The following is a 21,307-nucleotide window of genomic DNA, read 5'->3' as shown; positions in this document are numbered from 1 at the left end:
AGGTTAAAGTACGGCCTTCAACACGGAGCCTTGGCTCACACCGAACAACAAGCTATAAAGGGCCCCAAAATTACTAGTGTAAAACCATTCAAACGGGAAAACCAACGGTCTAATCTATATAAACAAAATTATACTCATTTTATATAAATGTCCTGTACCAAGTGAGGAATATGATTATTGTTATATTATAGTTCGTTTCTATGTGTGTTACATTTTAACGTTGTGTTTCTTTTGTGTCGTTTGTTTCCTCTTATATTTGAGTGTGAATTCACATTATCATAGACGTGTATTTAATGAGTTTCTCTCAGTTTTAATTTGTTACCCCGATTTAGTTTTTTGTCCATGGATTTATGAGTTTTGAACAGCGGTATACTAGCGTTGCCTTTATTCTTGTTTTTAGTTTTTATGTTATATTTGTTATTCTCATCGGATTTTGTCTAATGCTTTGTGTGTTACATGTTGTGTTTTCATTCTCTTATATTTAATGCGTTTCCCTCAGTTTTTGGTTTATGACCCGGATTTGTTTGTTTTTTTCTATCAATTATGAGTTTTGAACATCGGTATACTACTGTTGCCTTTATTTGTGATGGAGATGTCTCAACACATTTGAGAACTATTGATGTAACGTTAAAAGATGGGCATAATTTGTGAACAGAACTGGATTGTGAGTATCAGACAATTGATCTTGACACTGATGTGATTGAATAATTACTTACAGTTCACGCAACATTCTAATTGGTATTCGCTGAAAGAGCTGTATTCGATTCCTTCTGTGCGGAAACTGTGTACCCTCAAGGTCAAAGAGCCTTCGAACCTGATCATCTTCTTAACTAGAATGGCTTAAACGACCATCACAACTGCAGCCGTTCATCAACATAGTGATTAAAGTTAAACGAGTAGCTTGGATATCAAAATTCGTTAGTGTGTCATCAGAGAAATACAGTCATCCTTGCAATATTTAACAGTGGTTGTCAAAGAAGAGATCTAGATAATCAGTCAATTGATTGATTGGTGTTTAACACCTCTTTCCACACTATTCAAGGCGGTATGTTTTAATTGTTTGGGGAAGCCCGGAGAGAACCACTGATCTTCGGTAGGTTAGTGATACAATTGATAGACTACTTGGACCACTCGGCCACCGCGGCCCCTAGATGGAATCAAAGGGCGTTGAAAAACCAGGATAACAAAACGTGACGTCATAGAACTGGTATATTTATTTATGATACAGAATCCCTTAACAAATTTGACACAGCCAAAAGAAAAATGTTTGCATTTCCATTGGTGCTAATCATTTCCAATTTATAATTAGGCCTTTATACACATGTAATTGCATGTTCAACATGGCATCTAGAACCTGTTTAAGCAACATTCTTTGCTTTATGTTCATACCAGTAATCTGTGCATTGAAACACACAGATGAAAGGTAATATCAATTTATTGAATACTAAGTGTGGGGCTGCATAAGGTTTTGTATTCTTAAAACTTTATGGCTATTTTTCTCTATTTTTAAATTTTTATTTCCATTATTCTTTCGTTTTAATATACAAGTACCCAAGTTTTCTCTATTCTTCAATTTGTACCAATATTTTTCTATTTTTTGTTTTATTTATTCCCTTTATTCTCTATTCTGCAATTCCCATCATGAGCCTCATAAGGAACAAAGATATCAAGCAAATACTTTTACAAATTGATGAACAATATAAATGTAAAATACATAACTATATAGCATGTGACTTTATATGAAAACATAATTCAAAATCTGACTCTTCTTTCCAGGTAAGCAGCCAAATAATCTACATACATGAATATCCAAGGATGTGCCAGTTTTGCCAGCTATCTTGTTTTGCTGATCATAAACATGATATATTAATGGGGTAGAGCCATATCTCTTGCACGTAAAACACACCCTTGTAGATTTCGAAAAAAGAGTAGGCTAATGCCTCTACAAGGCAGCACTCGCAACGCCAAAGTGGAAAGGGATTTATATAAGTTGCAAAACTTGTTTCCCAATCCACTATAAATAAATATGCTTAAAGCAATGGGGTAGGCCTTGGTTCAGGGAGTTAACTCTATTAATCAGTAATGCATGCGTAAAAGGCAAGTTTCATTCACTGTTTTGAGCATTTACCTGAAACAGATTTGAAATAATCTATGTAACCTAGAAGCTTAGAAAATATTAATGAAAATGGCTGACACAAACATACTGATGATTTTGAGAGTTATTTCCCTTAATCTAGGTCTCTCTCCTAAAACAGTTTTCTTTGATGTTAAAAAAAACATACAGTTTTCTGCCATATTTTACTTTTATTAACCATTGTATACATATAAAAATATATAATTCTAAACTTATAATAAAAAAAATCTAATTTCAATATAAGGACAGGCTAGCATTTTTTTTTATTATTCGATCCTTTTAAATCAGTAAAAACAAGATGGCTCAAAATATTAACTGAAAATAATATGATATTACAGCAAATAATTCGAGTTTTCACAAATTACATTTAAGTTTGTCTGTATGTATGTATAGTTCCATAATTGAAAACCTTTAAATATCATTGTACAATAGCAGATAGTTGTTTTATGAATTACAAAGGCAGGACATTATCCTAATTGAATCATTTCCACTCACAGTAAAATATCATTTTGGGATTGACTTGGGATGTATGAAAAATCAATTACTATATAACAATATATTGCAAAAAAGAAGAAAATACTTTATATCAGATGTAGTTTTTAGCTGGTAAAAAAAAATCATAAACGAAAAAAACATACTAGTATCCAGATATGAAAATATTATTCAACAAGAATGTGTTCATAGTACAAGGATGCCCTACTTGCACTATCATTTTCTATGTTCAGTGGACCTTGAAATTGGGGTCATAAATCTTATTTGTCATTTAAATTAGAGAGATTATATCATAACCAACATGTGTACTAAATTTTAAGTTGATTGGACCTTGTCAAAAACTACCTAGACCAAAAACTTTAACCTGAAGCAGGACAGACTGACGAAAGGACAAACAAACACAAAGACCAGAAAACATAATGCCCTTCTACTATCGTAGATGGCATAAAGACTTTAATGGGACCTCTTATAATATAAGAATGAAATTTCTTCCTGGAGTATAAATATTTATCACAGTGTATTTCAATACCTGCCATTTTTCTCATAAAAACATAGAGCCTATTTAACAGTTAAAATAAAGTCTTTGAAGATCATGCATAATATGAAGATCTCTCCTGACAAGGCAGTAAAATATCTTCCTTTTTCAATAAATCATAGTGCTTGTGAGCACTGATTGAAAAGGTTGCTTTCATTTTCCAAATAAAACATAGAATTGTATTTCGCTGGGCAGGTTAAAAATTCGAGTTCCATTAATATACATAAGTTCATAATAGTACATTCACTATCATACTATGATAAGTATTTTGTTTGTTTTATGCAGAATTACAATTTATTAACAAATGATTTTCCTACTGGATACAAAAAGCTAATTCTAACTGACATATTGTTTTATGAAATAATAAATTAAAAAAACAATTAGATTACAGAGATTGTAATATTAATCATTAATTTTTTGGAGTTTCAGGGAAAAGACAGCTATAACTTCATATATACACAAATATTGTGATTGTCATAATCTTATCTACTATAACAAGTAAGTTTCCAAATAAAAAATGAATGAAATACTATTAAAGCAGTATTCAACCTAACACAAAGGATGGTATTAAATTTGTCTTTGATTATCTATGCATTTAGACAAAAACTAAGCAATATCCCAACATAAGGTTTGAATAAACAATAGTATTACTAAACCAACAATATATTTTATTACTTAATCAACAACTGCTAGTACTACTTTCATACTGCTCCTCATTATATCACAACTTAATACACTTTTGTTTTTATAATTCATAAAATAGAAAAACCAATAACCAACAATAAATCAAAGCTAAACAGCTTATGACATAATAATGAGAATGGAAATGGGGAGGGGGTCAAAGACAACCATCAGACCATAGAGCAGAAAACAGCCAATGGGTCTTCAATGCAGCGAGAAACTCCAGCATCGGGTGGCATCCTTCAGCCTGCCCCTAAACAAATATGCTCTTAATCTTTCTTTCCAGCCCTTTAAAATATTGTAGAAGATAATATAAATTTGACAATGGGTTTATAACATATATGTATGATCCCAAAACATGTATATGGTAAGCTGATACTGGACCTTACGAGTATACTCATACAGTCTGACCATACATTTAACAGTCCAGATTGCAAGTGTACAGTCAAAATACTCATATAGTCTGGAACATATACATCCAACTATTATAAAGGATGTGGATTAAAAAAATGATAAACTATATACATAAACAATTTTGTAAACTACTCTGATCTTTTTAACACTTTTTTTAAACTACTCTTTAAACATTTTTGTGAACTACTCTTATAACATTTTTTTTGTAAACTGCTTTTAAACATATTGTATCAAATAAATAATTCTTTTGTAAAATAAAGAACAAAGATTAAAATTCCATTTTCCTTTAACTTTCTGAAACAACAGTTACTTTGTGCGAGTGTATCTCTTACAAACAAAAATAAGAGTTAACAAACTTTCTATATTTAAATTATAAAAAGCCTACAACATTGATAAAAATCAAAATAAAATTTTTCTAAGCTCTATACTGATAAAGTAAAAAAATTGTTAAAGACTGAGTTAAATTAAGCAGAAAGCCCTATATTTAAAAAAAAAAAGGCACAAATGATTCTAACATACAATCTACATTCATGGTTCACAAATATCTATGCTAATAAAACAAAGTATAAAAATAAATCAAAGCTTTTCCCTATGAAAAAAATAACCTATAAGATAATATCAATTTTTCTTGAAAGTGGAAAATTTGATCTCTATCTTTTATATTGTCATTGTCATTTTTGTTTTTAATTTTTTTCTAATTTATAAGAGACTAGCAGGAAAATTGATGTCAACACTCAGTTCATGTAATAATAAATGCAAACTTCAAAATCATGTTTAACCCTTCTTTAACAATTCTAATCTAGTAAAGTAAACTACAACAATTGTGAATCAATATAGAAAAGACATATCACAAGTTCACAACCAATATTTTCATTTCAACAGTCTCAAGTTTTAACAAAAATTATCAAAATGTTGACATAAATTTTTATGATATGAAGGAATCCCATACATACCCTCAAATATGTCATAGTCAGAAGAAGTTTGATGTATTATATATTGCAGATATGAACTGTAACTACAGCAAAAATGTTGCAGAAATATATTAGGGACCATTGTGTTATTTTGGCACACCAATAAATAGACATAAATACATTTTTTTTATTTTTTCAAATTAAATAAAACATGAATGGAATTAAGAAAAATATTCAACAATACAACAGCCCACACCAAGCACCAAAATCCTAGGGAAAAAATGCAAAAAAATTAACTCACAAAAAAAACCAGACATGGTTCAGATAGATAACATGCTACTCTCATATAAGACTGTGGCATGTTCTTCCCAAACTCCACTTAAAAATATCACTATTACAGTAATGGGGAAAATGCGATTCAATTGATAAACTGAGGAATAGTATAAAAGTATAAAAAGTGGAACTGTTGTTATTTTACTCAATGAATAATACTCAAAAATTTAAACAGTGTGTTAATTTTTCTTTGTTGATTACAATGTATTATGAATTGTGTGGGTAAATGTGAACCAAAAAATACATAATTAGCAAACATCATAATAGCTCTGCTCTAATTTTCCCTTTAGTACAATAAATGATTCCACAAAGACACATTTTTTTCCTTTCAGGATGTTCGTTCATCTGTTTCAAAATATTGTCATAATAAATAGCATATAAATAACGGAATTTGAAAACCAAACAAAAATGGCAAGTCTGTGTCCTCTTTTTGAGATATAATCAAATGAAAATTTGGCAAGGAATAAATCTCTCTAGATTTTTCATATATTTATCATTGGCACCTTTTTTTTCAAAAAACTATGAAAAAAAATCAAGGATATTTAACATTTTCAAATATGGCTTTTTAACCTATATGTAATAAAATTATGAAAAGAAAAAAAGGTTTTGGCAGGCAAAATTTTTATTGATACACATGGATAAATCTATAGGATTCCAAGTATCTGACATTATGTCAAAAGCATTAGTAGCAAATATCCTCAATCACTGAGGGGGATAGGACCTCCGGGATCGGGTGTTTTTAAGCTTGGGATTTCATGATTGACCCTTTCCGGATCCAGAATTCTTTATTTGAATTTTCGAGACCTCGAGATATCAGGATCAGGACCTGTCCTATTCCCCCTCATCACTGAAAAATGTAATCAACAAACACAAATGAATCTATAGCTTTTAAGACATATATAAATAAACCAAAAAAATTCAGCTGCCATTTATTTTCCCTGCGGTCCCAATAGGAACCTCTTATAACAAAATTTGACCACAAACATTTGGAATGAAGAAGAAGCTCCCTTATCTAAGTTACCAATTTGTCTTCATTGTACAAATTATTGTCAAAACAGTTTAGACTAAAGTGACAAAAATAATGCAAAGTGATGTTTTGTGATTCTGTCAATTTTGAAAATCCACAGGTTACTGTTGATTCATGAATTTTTAAGGGTACAGATTTTCATGGATTGTGGAAAACTTGCATTTTCATTGAAATTCGTTAAATATTTGGTAGAGTCTGCATAAATTCCTTTAGACACTTTGTAATTCATTGATTATTTAAATTAGAGAATCCCCGGTACCCACAAAGTCCATCTAAATTGGTATCCAAAGAATATTAATGAATCCACAGTACATTGATAAAAAAATAAAGAAATTCATTATGATTGCCAATGAGACAGCTATCCACCTCAGATCAAATGAAGTGGATGTGGACCTCATTACTATAAAACAATTGGTCTGTATACATGGTATATATGTTACAGTAAATAGGTGAAATTAGGAATTACATGTAATTACTAAAATTTAGGAATTACATGTAATCCCCAATGCACTTAGTAAATACAAGTAATTCCTGAAACGGCCCAGTTATTACCAGTAATTACTAATTTTAAAATGAATTTTTACACCTATTTACTAACTGTTAAAACAATGTTGTAATATTACATGCTGATCAAAAGTTATGGTTATTTTAGCTATAGAAGATCAGTGAGTACTCTTAAAAAATGGTCAGCCTAAAATGTACCTTTTTTGTTATAAGAGCATTAGCTACGAAATATAAAATAAATTAAATATGATTGTTTTTGTTTGTTAAATCATTAATGAAAATTATATAGTGAAATTATTATTCACTTTTAGCAGTCAATCTGGTTCTATTTTACTAAAATAAGCAGAGAAACATGGTTGATGATTTTTTCCTTTGCAAGTGAATAATTGGACCTCATTGAATATGTATTCATGTGACCTTCAATTCAACCCCTAGCTGGAGATAGGTTACCAATGTATTCAGATTTAGAATTGTAAGGGTTTCGCAGAACCCAGTTTCTCGTCGTCTATAGCTGTAAGTCGCAGGCTCAACCAAAATGGGGGAAAATATCAAATCTTTTGACTAGTGCTGTAAGAACCTTCTGTCCAGATTTGGTTAAAATCGAGGATGGTTTATGAAATGTAATAAATGTTAAAAAAAACTTTAACCGCAGAGATGTAATGTTAACTGGGGGGAAACGAAGTCCATTTAGAAGGATTATACGAAAAGGGAATTAATTGTTTTACAAACTTTACTTCATAAGCTTCTGTCCACGTTTGGTAGAAATTAAGGATATTCGGAGTTAGTTATCAAAATTTGAAAAACTTTAACCAAAATGCGAATGTAATCAGTTAACTGGCATACAAGTCCATTATAAGTAAAATACGGAAAACCTTGATTTTATTTTCACAAAATGTACTTCTTGAAAATTATCTCATAGTTATAGTCAAGCTTCTGTTCACGTTTGATAGAAATCCAGGACAATGTAAGAAAGTTATCAAAATTTAAAGACCTTTATAAACCACATAGTGAATACTTGTGAATGAAGCTGACGACAGAATGGTTTGCTGTTTTTCCCTTTTGCGACAAAGGTCGCAGGCTCGACAAAAAGAAACATAAAACACGCCCTCCGGGTGCGGGAATTTCTCGCTACATTGAAGACCTGTTGGTGACCTTCTGCTGTTGTTTTTTATTTGGTCGGGTTGTTGTCTCTTTGACACATTCCCCATTTCCATTCTCAATTTTATAATGACAATATTGACAGAAAATCAAAAGGAATGGCTTATTCAATCCACAAAAGATCATTCTTATACAGATAAAAAACATAATACAATTGTGTTGCGGTTATATAAGCTGGAGTTTGGAGGTCTTGAAAAACTCATAAAAAAGAGAAACACAAAAATATGAAATGTGACTCTTAAAACCCTCAAGCTGTATACATTTGTTTGTGAAGAATGTTAGCTTTATCACAACAGTCTGACAAAAGAAGTTGTAAATATAACTATTTTGTAAAAGAAATTTGACTTATGTCATTGGGCAAGTTTATATGCAACAACAACAAACAACAACTATGTTATTTGCCAATCATGGTGTCCAAAATAAGCAGAACAATTACAATGTAATTTTTAAACATAGCGTATAATAAATTAAAAATAAGTTAAAAAGGTCATAATATGATTGATTTTGATTTAATTGATTAATATAAAATATTAAAGCAAATGAAGTAAGCAGAGTATGCCTGATGGAGATTGTTCTATAAAAAAATTTGAAATTTTTCAGTTTCAATTCACAACCACTAAAGGTGGGCCTTATATTCATTAATCCTTAATTAAGTCAGCCCTAAAATACCTACCCTTTTACTTTCTTATTTGGTATCTTGGATTATATCTTAAATTTCAAAACAAAAATATCAAGTCAGTAAATAGCTGTAAAAATGACAAAAATAATCAGTAAATACCAGTAATCACTGAACCAACTAGTAAATACATGTAATTACTAAATTGGCTAGTAATTACAGGTATTTACTGAAATGTTTAGTAATTACGTGTAATTCCTAATTTCACCTATTTACTGTAACATATACACTACAATCAAGGTGGATTTTGTTATTCTCAACCTACCCCTGCAAAATAAATGGAATGGCACGTTTGGATAATACACTATAATATAATAGCTCAACAGATTTCTTTCTTCCATCACTAACACCTCTGTGCACTTTATATAAACTAATGGCCACATCTGTCCACAATGGCACATTACAATACTGTAAATTCGGAAATTTTTCTGTGCATATATCATTGAGATTTTGTCACTGTTAACTCCAATGCGATTTAATTTTTTGCAATATTGAGAAAAATCCTGTTCAATTCATAATAAAATTTTAAAATGCGAGTTTAAATTATTGCGATTATAGCCCTGTTGCATTTTTGTAAAAATAAAACATTGCAATAATTTCTGAATTTACAGTAATAGGGAATGTTATATTAGCTCCCAAAAAAAATCTACCATCACAGACTCCTCTAGTATGTGTTATGCATAAGCTAATGGTCCATCTGTCCACAAGGAATGGCACATTACAATAATAGGACATTTTATATTAGCTCAACAAGTTTTTCTCTAACAACACAAACTCCTCTATGTGTTTTGTATAAGCTAATGGTCCAATTTGTCCACACGGTGTATTTGATGTTTTTGATAAAAGTTTCTTCAAATTTTTCAGTAAATCCTCATCTATGCTTGATGAAAAGTTGTGCTGAAACAAAAAAAACTTTTTCATTCATTGAGTCGCTATTAAACGAACTAAAGGCTAGAAGGAGCCTTTGTTCTTCATCTAAGTCTATGCCCATTCACAATAATAGAAAATCTCCAACATTGTAGACTTGAATATAATTCCTATCGAAACACTATTATAATTTTTTTTACAATATTTGACAACAATCATGAAAAAACAGGTAGAAATTGTCATCAAAGGGCATTTATTTATAAGGGCATACATAGACTTTTTCCCCAATAATGACTTAATTGTAGATTTTGTTTTGCTGATCAATTTTGTAATATAATGTTTCTATTTACCTATTGTACTTTTTACCAAAACAGACAACAATGAAAAAACTGGTAAAATTCTTCATAAAAGGGCAACAAGTTCAATAAAGTGTACACTCGCTATTTCAGGAGGATCAATTGATATATTTTTTTAAACTAGATACCCAAGTGATGATTTTGGCTGATTTATGTTTGTTCCAGGGGTTTGACTCCCCCCCCCCCCCCCCCATTTTAGTTTGACAACAAATGCTTTGTTTAGGACAAACGGTTTGACCACCTCACCCCTATACAACATGATTTGCATGTGTTCGATGGAACCCCCCTCTTCAAACTGACTGGATCTGCGTATTTATCTCTATATAAAATGTTTAAATGTTGTGATCATATCAAGGTTGCATGAGAAATCGAGTGTCAGGGGCAGATCCAGCCATTTTATAAAGGGGGGGGTTCCCAACCCAGGAAAAAGGGGGGGGTTCCAAATATATGTCCCCATTCAAATGCATTGATCGTCCCAAAAAAAAGGGGGGTTCCAACGCCCGGAACCCCCCCCCCTGGATCCGCTACGGAGTGTACATATAATGCTAAAACATAAAAGCTAAGGAAAATACCTCTTTAAATGCTGTGTAAACTGCTTTGAAAGCTGGTTGTTTGTCGTTCTGCATGACACGTCTATTGCCGTGTAAAACTGACACACCATTTAAATCTATATCTTTACATACACTCATATACATACAATGATCTGGACGGTAATTCCATTCGCATCGATAAAGATATAACTTATCTGTGAAAGAAAATAAACAAAGAGTAATCATTGATCTATTGTGAAATTCAGTAATTGATGTGTGGATTATTTTTGCATTTGCTGAGCAATACAAATTTAAGATTAGATAAATATTAATCATAGAATCATGTTAATTATTGCAATTTCAGTAAATGCTGCATACAAATAATGTGATATTGTTATAAATAATTATAACAATATCTGAAAAAAATTCTGAATGTACAGTAATTAGGATAAAAATAAATATTTCGATGAAATCAATTTCAGAGAATTTTATTTTTAGCGATATTTGATTTGATGGTTATGCCAAAGTCTACAGTACTCGGATATAGAAAGATATGTACTTTGTTGATCATTCAAATTGGTGGTATAACTTTAAATTTTATAAAAATTGTAACCAATGGAGGATAATCAATCCTCAGTATTCTCTACAGAAAAGTATTAATATTTGGTGCCATCTTGAGGTTATCATCAAATCAGTAGCCAGTGCTACAAAATTGGAATTTTTTGCCTGTTGTCATTTTTGGGGGGTTATTTGGCACCTAAGATGCAATTTTATAAAAATTAATAACCAATGAAAGGATAATCAATCCACAGTATTCTCTACAGAAAAGCATTATATTTGGTGCCATCTTGAGGTTATCATCAAACCAGTAGCCAGTGCTACAAAATTGGAATATTTTGCATGTTGTCATTTTTGAGGGGTTTATTTGGCACCTAAGATACAATGTCAATATCATATGCAACAAAAAGAAGAATGTGTCCCTAGTACACGGATAACCCACCCTTACTATCATATTCTATGTTCAGTGGACTGTGAAAATGGAATAAAAACTATACTTTGGCATTAAAGTTAGAAAGATCATATCATAGACAGCATGTGTGCTCAGTTTCAAGTTGATTGAATCTCAACTTCATCAAAAACTACCTCGACCAAAAACTTTAACCTAAAGGGGGACAGACAGACACACCAAAGGATGGACAGACAAACTAAATGACGGATGAACAGACATGCAGACCAGAAAACATAATGTCCATAAATGGGGCATAAATATTTAAGATTAACCATTATACTTATTTTTTTTATTCAAAAGGGTCAACTACTGTAACGGGCATCATTTTTGACATTTACAGAATTTCATTTCAATAAACTAAATAAATACTTGAGCAAAATTTTAACTTTTAGTAACTACACCTCCTAATAAGGTAATTGATGTTCTATTTTGAATGGAATGGAATGGAAACTTCAAATGTGTCAAAAAGACAATAACTGACCCAAATGTTTTATGAGGTGAAATCAATGTAAACTTTATTTGATTTTTATTAGTGATGATTTCATCACTTCCTGATTTTTAGGCAGATTATTTCAATTACTTTCAATTACTTTCAAATTTATAGAAGAGGGGCTCAACTGAAGAAGAGTATTCTTAAAAGCATGTTTTCACTTTTATTTTATCTTTTGTGTGCACAAAAATATTTTCATTTAGTTGTTATTGTAACAAATAACTGATCTTTGAAAAAGATAAGCAAATGACAGATGTATAGAAACAATAAACATATAATGTGTCCAAATTGATTTTAATATAGAAATGTCACAAAATTCATTAGTAAGCATATATATTATCATGATTATCAATGACAGGGATGATATTTCAAAACACACTGATGATCATTATCTTAGGAACTATAAAAAAAAAATTAAAATGCTACCAGTACACATTGGATGTCAATCAAGCTCTGCCAATTAACCAAATCTGGGAGGGCACCTCCGCCCTTTTTGGGACAGGAGTATACAGCTTAGAGATTGAGAATACACCCTTTTATATTTTTTTAATAATACAAATACATATCCTATCATATTTATTTGGACAATAAAACATACCTTAAGCTATCATGCTTACCCTATTTCATGGAGAGATTAATAAATTTGATAAATATCTCATGCATATAAGACTGTAGTTTTATCAATATTCAAAATAATATTGACATTTTATACCTTCAGATACTTAACCTAGTTATATATTTCCTCTTAACTTCTTGTAACAAATTAGAACCTAACGATATGCAATTTTAATATTTACATAAAAAGCTTCTATGCCCCCTCCCCTCCCAAATACAAATCTAAAGGAAAAGGCAATCCCTATAGCAGTGAAATTCACAGCCAATGACATTATTTAAAGACCTATAACATAAATATAAATGTCCGAGGCATTATTTTCTAAAAGAAGGAATTTCAGTCATTTGACATTTTTGAAGGTCTTGTTATAACAAGGAATCAATAAACAACATTCAATTTTAATAAAATTAATTATATTAATTGGTTTAACACTACAATAAAATAAATATAAATGTTGGAGGCATTATCTCCAATAAGTATCGGTAGTCACTAAGGAATTTCAGTCATTTTGACATTTTTTTATGTCAATCAAGCTTTGCCGAGTTACCAAAGCTTAGAGATTGAGAACTGACCATTTAATATTTTTTTAATAATACAAATACAAGGAATCAATAATCACTGAATTTTTTTTTGAAAAATAGAAAAAATCAGTATAGTTACTGATCTATAAACTGGCCTTACTAAAATAGGTTAATTAGCCTTGAATTTGTTATGATTAAAGTAACTTTAAAAGTACTAACCTTTTAGCCAGGCATAATTCTTTCATCATGTTTATGTTCCGGACCATATGAGTATTTGGACCATACGCGTAATGTCATGATGATATGGGTATATACTCATATGGTCCGACCATACGCGTATGGTCCGACCGTACGCTTATGGTCGGGGTAGTTAACACTCTGTTACAGAAATACTTTTAATACTTCTAAACTCTTCATATGGTATGACCGTTCATTAAAAGACGCTATCATATATGTAATTTTATTTTTATATTATAATAAAAAGATAAGCTAAATAAAAATAATACCATGATAGTTAATTTTACTTAATTGTCAAATCTATAGTAAACACATTTTATACCAATGGCAATATGTCGACTAAAAAAAAAATCAAAAATTTCTTTATGAACTGTTACACAAGAAGTCACTGAAAGTAACACAGTTTATTTAAGTTGTCTTGTGAATATAGTGTATTGCAGTCATTTTACGATATTTGAAATTTAAAGCTACTTTAAAAAATCAAAGCGCGAAAGCGCTGTAAAGGCAGTTAATTACAGGTTGTGTGTATTTCTAGTCCAGTTATATCATTATCTTCCATAGAACAGAGGTGGTTTGTAGAATTTAAGATTGAGAGTTCTTTTGTACCTTAGTTCACCTATACATGTATCTATAGTCTACTGTTTACAGTATATTTTCTGTGCCTCGCCATGAAATGCATTTTTAGCCATGGCCTTGTCAGTTTGCTTTAAATTTATGAGTTTGACTGTCCCTTTAGTGTCTTTCGTCCCTCTTCTTTAGACATATAAGAACTTTTCCTTTCCAATATAAATAGACTATTTTTAATTATTGATTGTATACGCATATTCTATGACTCCCATAAAAAAAATAGTTCACAAAGATTGACTAGTCTCTGTACTGTGTGTATAGCAAGAACATCAAGTAACATAATGGTAAATGTACATAGTAACATGTCAACTTTTTTGATGACCATACCTGCCAACTGTCAGTATTTGCAGAGTATTTCCCCCATCGAGCTCGAGGCTCCCAAATGGAAATTTTGTAAGAGCAATTTTGTCGACTATTTAAAGAAAACAATTAATTCAACAATGGCTATAAGCTTGTTAATGCAAGAAGAAGCCAAAAATCACATTAGAATATATTTGAAGGGAATCCATGACAATTGCCCCATTAGCAAATAGCCCCACTTTTTCACTAACTCGCCCCACTTTAAAAATCAAAGTGATGGATATCACTCATGGAAAGATTAGAACAGTAGTTTTAATTATTTCATATTAAGGTATGGTGGGGAAAATGAACATTTATAAAGACTATTGCTGAAAATTGCTTTTAGGTCTTTAGAAGGAAACTTGCTTTTTCAGCATGAGGATAAATGAGCTCAAATCAAATTATATGGTTCTCTAAATTTGCACAATTTTATTTAAACTTCAGTTTATATCTAATTGAAATTATGTTGCTGGTTCTGAACATGTTTCCAAAAAACAAAAAAATGCAAAAAATCTACTTGTAAATGTTACCAAACATCCTTGTAAGACATAAATTTAGACCAACAGCTAAAAGCTTTAAAGTGCCAACAAAAATAATCTATAAATGTTGTTTTAGGGCATTTTGTTAGTTGAAACAGAGGTTATAAAGCATTGAAAATTAAAAGTTTTAGAATGCCTTTTGATCAAATTTGCATGTATTTTTCAACACAGGGCATTTTCAATTTTATTTTTCAACATAAACTAATCAAAAAAACTAATTTTATTAAAATGTGGAATCTTTCTTGATTGCAAAAATATATATTTACTTCTAATAAAAATTCAAATGACTTAAATAGACATAATGATTGATGGAAAATAAACTAATAAACAAAGGTTTGTTATAATTAAAAGTTTATGAATTTTAAAACTGTTTCAAGCCAAATTTCTGATAAAAAAAAAGTGAACTAATCTAAATTGTTGATTAATTACAGATGATTATTGGAAATTTATCAAGTAAATTATAGGCCATACTTGAATACCTTTTATATATTCATATTTATATTCACATTTATATTCATATTTCATTTTTTAAGATCATGTTTAAATCCATTAATCATTTATCTTTCAGATATAATTTACAGAATTACTTTATGTAATGTAGATCAAAAGTAACTGGCAATTAATAAATCTATCATCCTTATAAATATCAAACAAATAATACACACATTTGTGTAATCAATTATGAGGTCAAATACTTGTGTATTAAGAATTAGATGCATATTGGAATGATCTGTATAATTATGTAAGACTGAGGTTGATAGATAATGTGGTCAATTTGATTGGCATCTTAGGAGGTGGGGCATTGTAATTAAAGGTCCACCTTGTCTCTGATTGTTTAGTGAAAATGACAGTTGTCAATCATTCAGTTGAATCAATACCCACTTACCTAATCAAAATGTTTTTAAAAAAGCTTGCACATCAACACACCTTAATGACAGACATTCTTAAATGAACTGCTCCAATAATATACCCAGTTTTTTTCAGTTTATTTGTGTATTATGTGCACATACATGAGAACTATAGGGAACTATATTTTAGTGTGAATACATTTAGTAACAGTAGCTAACCTGTCCTGTTGTTAGGGAGGGTGGTGCCTAAGTAAAGATTTAGAACAAGTTCTAATCTTTCCAAAAAACCTGCCCCAACCTGGATTACCAAATCGCCCCACTTGTGAACTGTGTTAAATCCTGTTAATATTACTCCTGCCAACTCGCCCCACCTAATAGAAAACGATAATATCTAGATAAATATATTATTAACCAGGAAGAATTTAGTAATGCCAGCTCGCCCCACTTATGTAAAAAGATGTTATCTCATTGTATATAAGTTAAATTCTGTTAATATAACTCTTGCCAACTGGTCCCACCTATTGGAAATCGGTGAAATCTAGATAAATATATTATTAACCAGGATGAATTTAGTAATGCCAACTCGCCCCGCGTATGGAAAAAGATGTTATCCCATTGAATATAAGTTCAATTCCTTATATTGCATTATGATACAATTAACAGGTTTCTTTTCAATTGTTATGCAAATAACTAAGCTTCAAAACTTACATTTATTCTTCAGTATATATCAATAATAGTAATTAAATTAATTTTCGGTTTGTTTGTATTCTGTGTAGATTAGTTTTCATTAAAGTGGTGCGAGTTTTTATTTTTAATTATATATATATTAATCTAAAAAAATACCGTTTTTTTATAAGTAGGGCGAGTTGGCAGGAGTAATATTAAACAGGGTTCTCGCTAAGGCGAGTTCATGAGTCCTGGACTCAACAAAATCTGTCTGGACTCACCATTTTCAAAACTGGTGAGTCCACAAATACATCAATATTGAAATATTTTGTATAAACTGAACACAGTTACCATGACTCACCGTGGCCAAAAATGACGAGTCCCTGGACTCGCCTTCAAAAATCCTTAGTGAGAACCCTGATTTAAAATGATTTAACCAATTTCACATGTGGGGCGAGTTGGCAGGAGTAATATTAAACATGATTTAACCAATTTCACATGTGAGGTGATTTGATAAATCAGTTTGTGGTGTTTTTTTTAAAAAGTGGGCCGATTAGCCAGTGGGGCGACTTGTCCTGCTTCCATTTGAAGGCCCCCTTGAAGGTTTTGTATGACTATATGAACCATCTTTCACGTAAAACCCCCATGTGCATTTTGAAAAGTTGGCAGACATGTTTCTTACTCCAGGCAAAATCTACCGGTATGAATGAAAAAGAAGTTTTCAATTAAGGCTCTGTGGCCATAACAGCTGTCTCATTAGCATTTTAACCACTTCCCATATTTGCAATTAAAACAATAGAAGAAAATTATTCAACGCAAAAACAAAACTTACTTGTAAATATGAAATTCTCTTTACGGTATGAGTTTTTCTCCTTGTTTGAGATTGTACAGTAGTACCTGTAACTGCTTATACCTATTTCTTATTCACTTTTGCTTGATAAACTCACTAAATATCATATACATTGTACCACATCTCCTTATTTTTATATGCATTCCAATAACATGAACAATTGTAATTCAATTCTATATACCAAAGCAAAATGAACTGCACCACTTTTATTTACTAGTATGCATCTTTTGGCAAAATACAAGACTTTGTTCTTAGATGACACAATTAATATAATATATATTTATTGATAAAAAAATAAAATTTGGTATACAACTCTTTAACGGTATAAAAAAAAGCACAGCTGTGTCATAAATTGTGAAATTTGTGCTGAAAACATAGACATTGATGGTATTTGAGTAATTCCATATGTGAAGCTCAACATTAGCTCGTCAGTTGGTGGTGGACAGTTATAGTTCCTTTCTGCAGGCTAGGATGAATGACTTTTCAGGAAAACCAATTTCACAAATCAAAACTTTCCTCTAGCATGTCTAGATTTCTCCTACAATATTCATCCAGTTTAGTTCTTTTGTTTTAATTGGACACCGTCCTGATTTTTAATTTTGCAAACCATTCAGTCTCTTGCTTGCAAATGGTGCATGAAAATAGGATGGGTATGGCAGTAGACAAGTCTCTTTAAAGTGGGTTTGTGCCCTGAAAAAAAGTTTTATAACTTAAGTTTAATTGAAACTTGTGCAACACATATACCTAAATAACTATATAACATAGAAGAGAGCATCATTCGTGTCAATGTTTTGTTCCTGTTTACATTGTCATTGATATTTTTTCAGAAAGCCTGAGGCATACAATGTAGCTCATGAATTCCTGTCATTAGACATTACATCCTAAATTAACATAATTACTGCACACTATCATTGTACAGACCAAGTCTTCAGTATATATAATTGTTGCATTCATTCACTCCTGTGTTCAGTCGTTCAAAAATTTCTAAACATCAACAAATGAACTTTAATAACAACAAGAAAACACTAGAAAAGATACGTACATACAACCCGTGTTTAAGTGTATTTGAAAGAGAAATAAATCTGGTTAAACGATGTAAAAAGGAGAAATATATCTGGTTAAACGATGTATAAAGGAGGAAAAATTGTAGATATTGCATTACGATGCGTTCTACCTAATAGCACGTGGATATGTGTTTATGTAAAGCAAAATTATATCCGGGTGAAATTTGATCCGGAGGAAAATATGTCACAGTAATTGTTGTTATTTTTTTATCCGGAGGAAAATATTTCCCTGGGAAATTTCTTCCTTTGCTGTGAAATTCTATCTGGTGGTTAACTTATTGAATAGTCATTAGAAAAAACTTATCCTTTACAAACACTATGAAATAATAAAAGTGTATTTGAATTAAACCTATTTTGTAAAAAAAAAAGAAGTATTTTAATGGGAATTATTTCACAAATAATCATTGAAAACATTTCCTGAAAAAAATCAAGTAAATATCATTCTTTTAAAAAGAAAATTATCATTAAACATAAGAAAGAAAACCAGAAATAATTTCAAAGATCGTAATTGTGAAATAATATCATGATTAAATAAGGTAAGTAAAATACATGTAAAAGTGAGTTGTTTTCAGATCTCAGTACAAATATACATTAAAACGTAAAGGTAGAAATATAGTTGCATTACTACTGTTAACAGTAATGGAAGAATTTGATTATGATAATATTTTTAACTATATAAATAGTCTGGGATAAAGATGTTGTTGTTGATTATATGGAATTCAGATAAATTATAGCATAACAATATATTGGCAGAAAAGCAATTTTAACAGCTGGATAGTATTTACCTGTGAAATAATATCTGTCTTATTAAAAACTTATGTTGTAAGTCATCTTGTTATATAAATGAATATATAAAAAATAAGATTCAAAGAAAAATTTCACTATGAAATAGATTCAGGAATATATTATATTGAATATCTTTAAAAATATAAATTGCTCATAATTACCTCCCTTTGATAAATTATGCAAATTTGTTCTACCTTTGTGAAACATTTTATAATTAAAGTCAGGTATATATTGATTGCGAGTAACTTGCATACTAGTTATTGGGAGTATATTTCACAAGGTTCTGTGAAATATGATACGGCAAATATATACCGGTACATACTATCCGCATAACACAGATAGATTTTCACTCCTCCGGAAAAATTCTACCTGTGAAATACCATGCCTGGAAAAAAATTACCGTGATAAATTATCCTCAGGATAAAATATCACAGAGGAAGAAATAAACCGTTACATTTACATATTTAGACTTGACCCAGTATGACCCGTACCTTGTAGGTCACCGCCGTCGTTTAAACACTTGACTACAGTCCTGTATAAGCTAGACAATAAAAAGCTTAAGCCTGTACTATTTGTGTGAAGTAAATGTGTTTGTTCTGTACATTTAAATTGTTTTACCTGATAGCAAGAACGTATATCTATCCGTTTCCTTCTCAATTCACTTTGTCAAATTCTTCGAGCTTCTTCAAAACATACGTATTACTGCGCCGGAAGTGAAAAAAATATGAGAAATCCTCGTAAGATAATGCTATTTTCAATTTTGTGGAATCCATTTTGTTATATTAATTATACAAAGATAAAAAAAGTTACGATTAATTATGAATTTGCATATCATTATACGGAACGTTTATGGACTATTTTTTAAGTCGGTCATTTTGGCGGTAAATCATGTACACATACACACGTAGATTGGCTGGTACCCGATTGTAATGTTACACATCAAATATATCAAATAGCTAATACCCGGAACGTAGTACCGGGAACCAGGATAATACGTAGATAACATACATAACTAATACCGAAATTGAAAACGCTTTACGGTTTCTCGTTCATAAACCGAATTCCGCTGTGAATTATAGAAGATGCAATATTAATCATGTTCAGTCGACTTTTCATTGTTATATCAAAGTCTGAACTAATTAAAGAATCTTTAGATGTCAGATAACACTTGAAATTGACCCGACCTCTTTCCACACGGAATATACAACTATTGATAGTTTGTAGTCAGGTTGACTGCTTATATTGCAAAATACACACTTATAACAAGTTCTATAAAACGAACAATACACACTGATCGTTTCTTTAGTCCCCAATGTAAATGAAAGAAACAAAAACCATATCATACCATAAAAAGAAGAGGACAAATTCGAACATTTCCGGATCTATTTCTGGCCAAAAGACCCCCAGCATGGATTGCGTATGAAAAGATGAACCTCATGACTTAAAAGTCAGGCCTTAAAGCACTGCCTTTAAAAACGTAGACATCAGAATGGCAAAAGACCTTAATATCACTGTACGCAGCTGCAAAAAGGGTAGCGTTTCACTCGCAAACAAAAGGTGTAACTGAAAAGGATCGTGCACAAATTTCTTGCAAATGTAAACCAGATGCTCCGCAGGGCGTAGCTTTATACGACCGCAGAGGTTGAACCCTGAACGGTTGGGGCAAGTATGGACACAACATTCAAGCTGGATTCAGCTCTAAATTTGGATTGTGATTTAATAGTTGACACAGCATAGGTTTCTGACACAGAATAAATGTGTTCTAATGAACTTAAAATTTTTGTTTTCTCTTAAGAGCAATTCACTATGCTGTTGAATATTAAACCTCTCAAAAAAATGTTTGAAGAAATTTTCTTTTTATTTATGAAATTTCAAATGAGAAAAATTGAACCCAATTTTTTAATCACATCCCCCTTTCCCTTATTCCAAAACTAATCTCAATTAAAATATTCTAATGGAGTTTGCAACAATAACTACTCATTTAAATACATCATAAAATATTAAGATGTAAAAAAAACTGCTTGTTATCACTGAATGGTAAAGATTATTCAAATTTATCAGATGGTAGTAAAAAGTGAATATAAATTGTATATTGTACAA

The 21,307-nt window shown here is 30.8% G+C and overlaps 1 protein-coding gene across 1 annotated transcript in view; it reads right to left on the bottom strand.

Annotated features, from left to right (window-relative positions):
* Positions 1-9,540: 9,540 nt before the first annotated feature.
* LOC134684119 (glucoside xylosyltransferase 2-like) overlaps positions 9,541-21,307 on the bottom strand; it is a 29,596-nt gene continuing 17,829 nt past the window's right edge. The window contains exons 7-8 of the mRNA XM_063543398.1: positions 10,661-10,833; positions 9,541-9,762 (exon numbers count right to left, since the gene is read on the bottom strand). Of these exons, the coding sequence (XP_063399468.1) occupies positions 9,607-9,762; positions 10,661-10,833 (329 nt within the window). The 3' untranslated portion in view covers positions 9,541-9,606. The remainder of the gene's footprint in view (positions 9,763-10,660; positions 10,834-21,307) is intronic.

This window comes from Mytilus trossulus, chromosome 9 (genome assembly GCF_036588685.1).
Source record: "Mytilus trossulus isolate FHL-02 chromosome 9, PNRI_Mtr1.1.1.hap1, whole genome shotgun sequence".
NCBI lineage: Eukaryota > Metazoa > Mollusca > Bivalvia > Mytilida > Mytilidae > Mytilus > Mytilus trossulus.
Note: the sequence above shows the minus strand (reverse complement) of the source record. Positions and strands in the feature narration are given on the sequence as shown.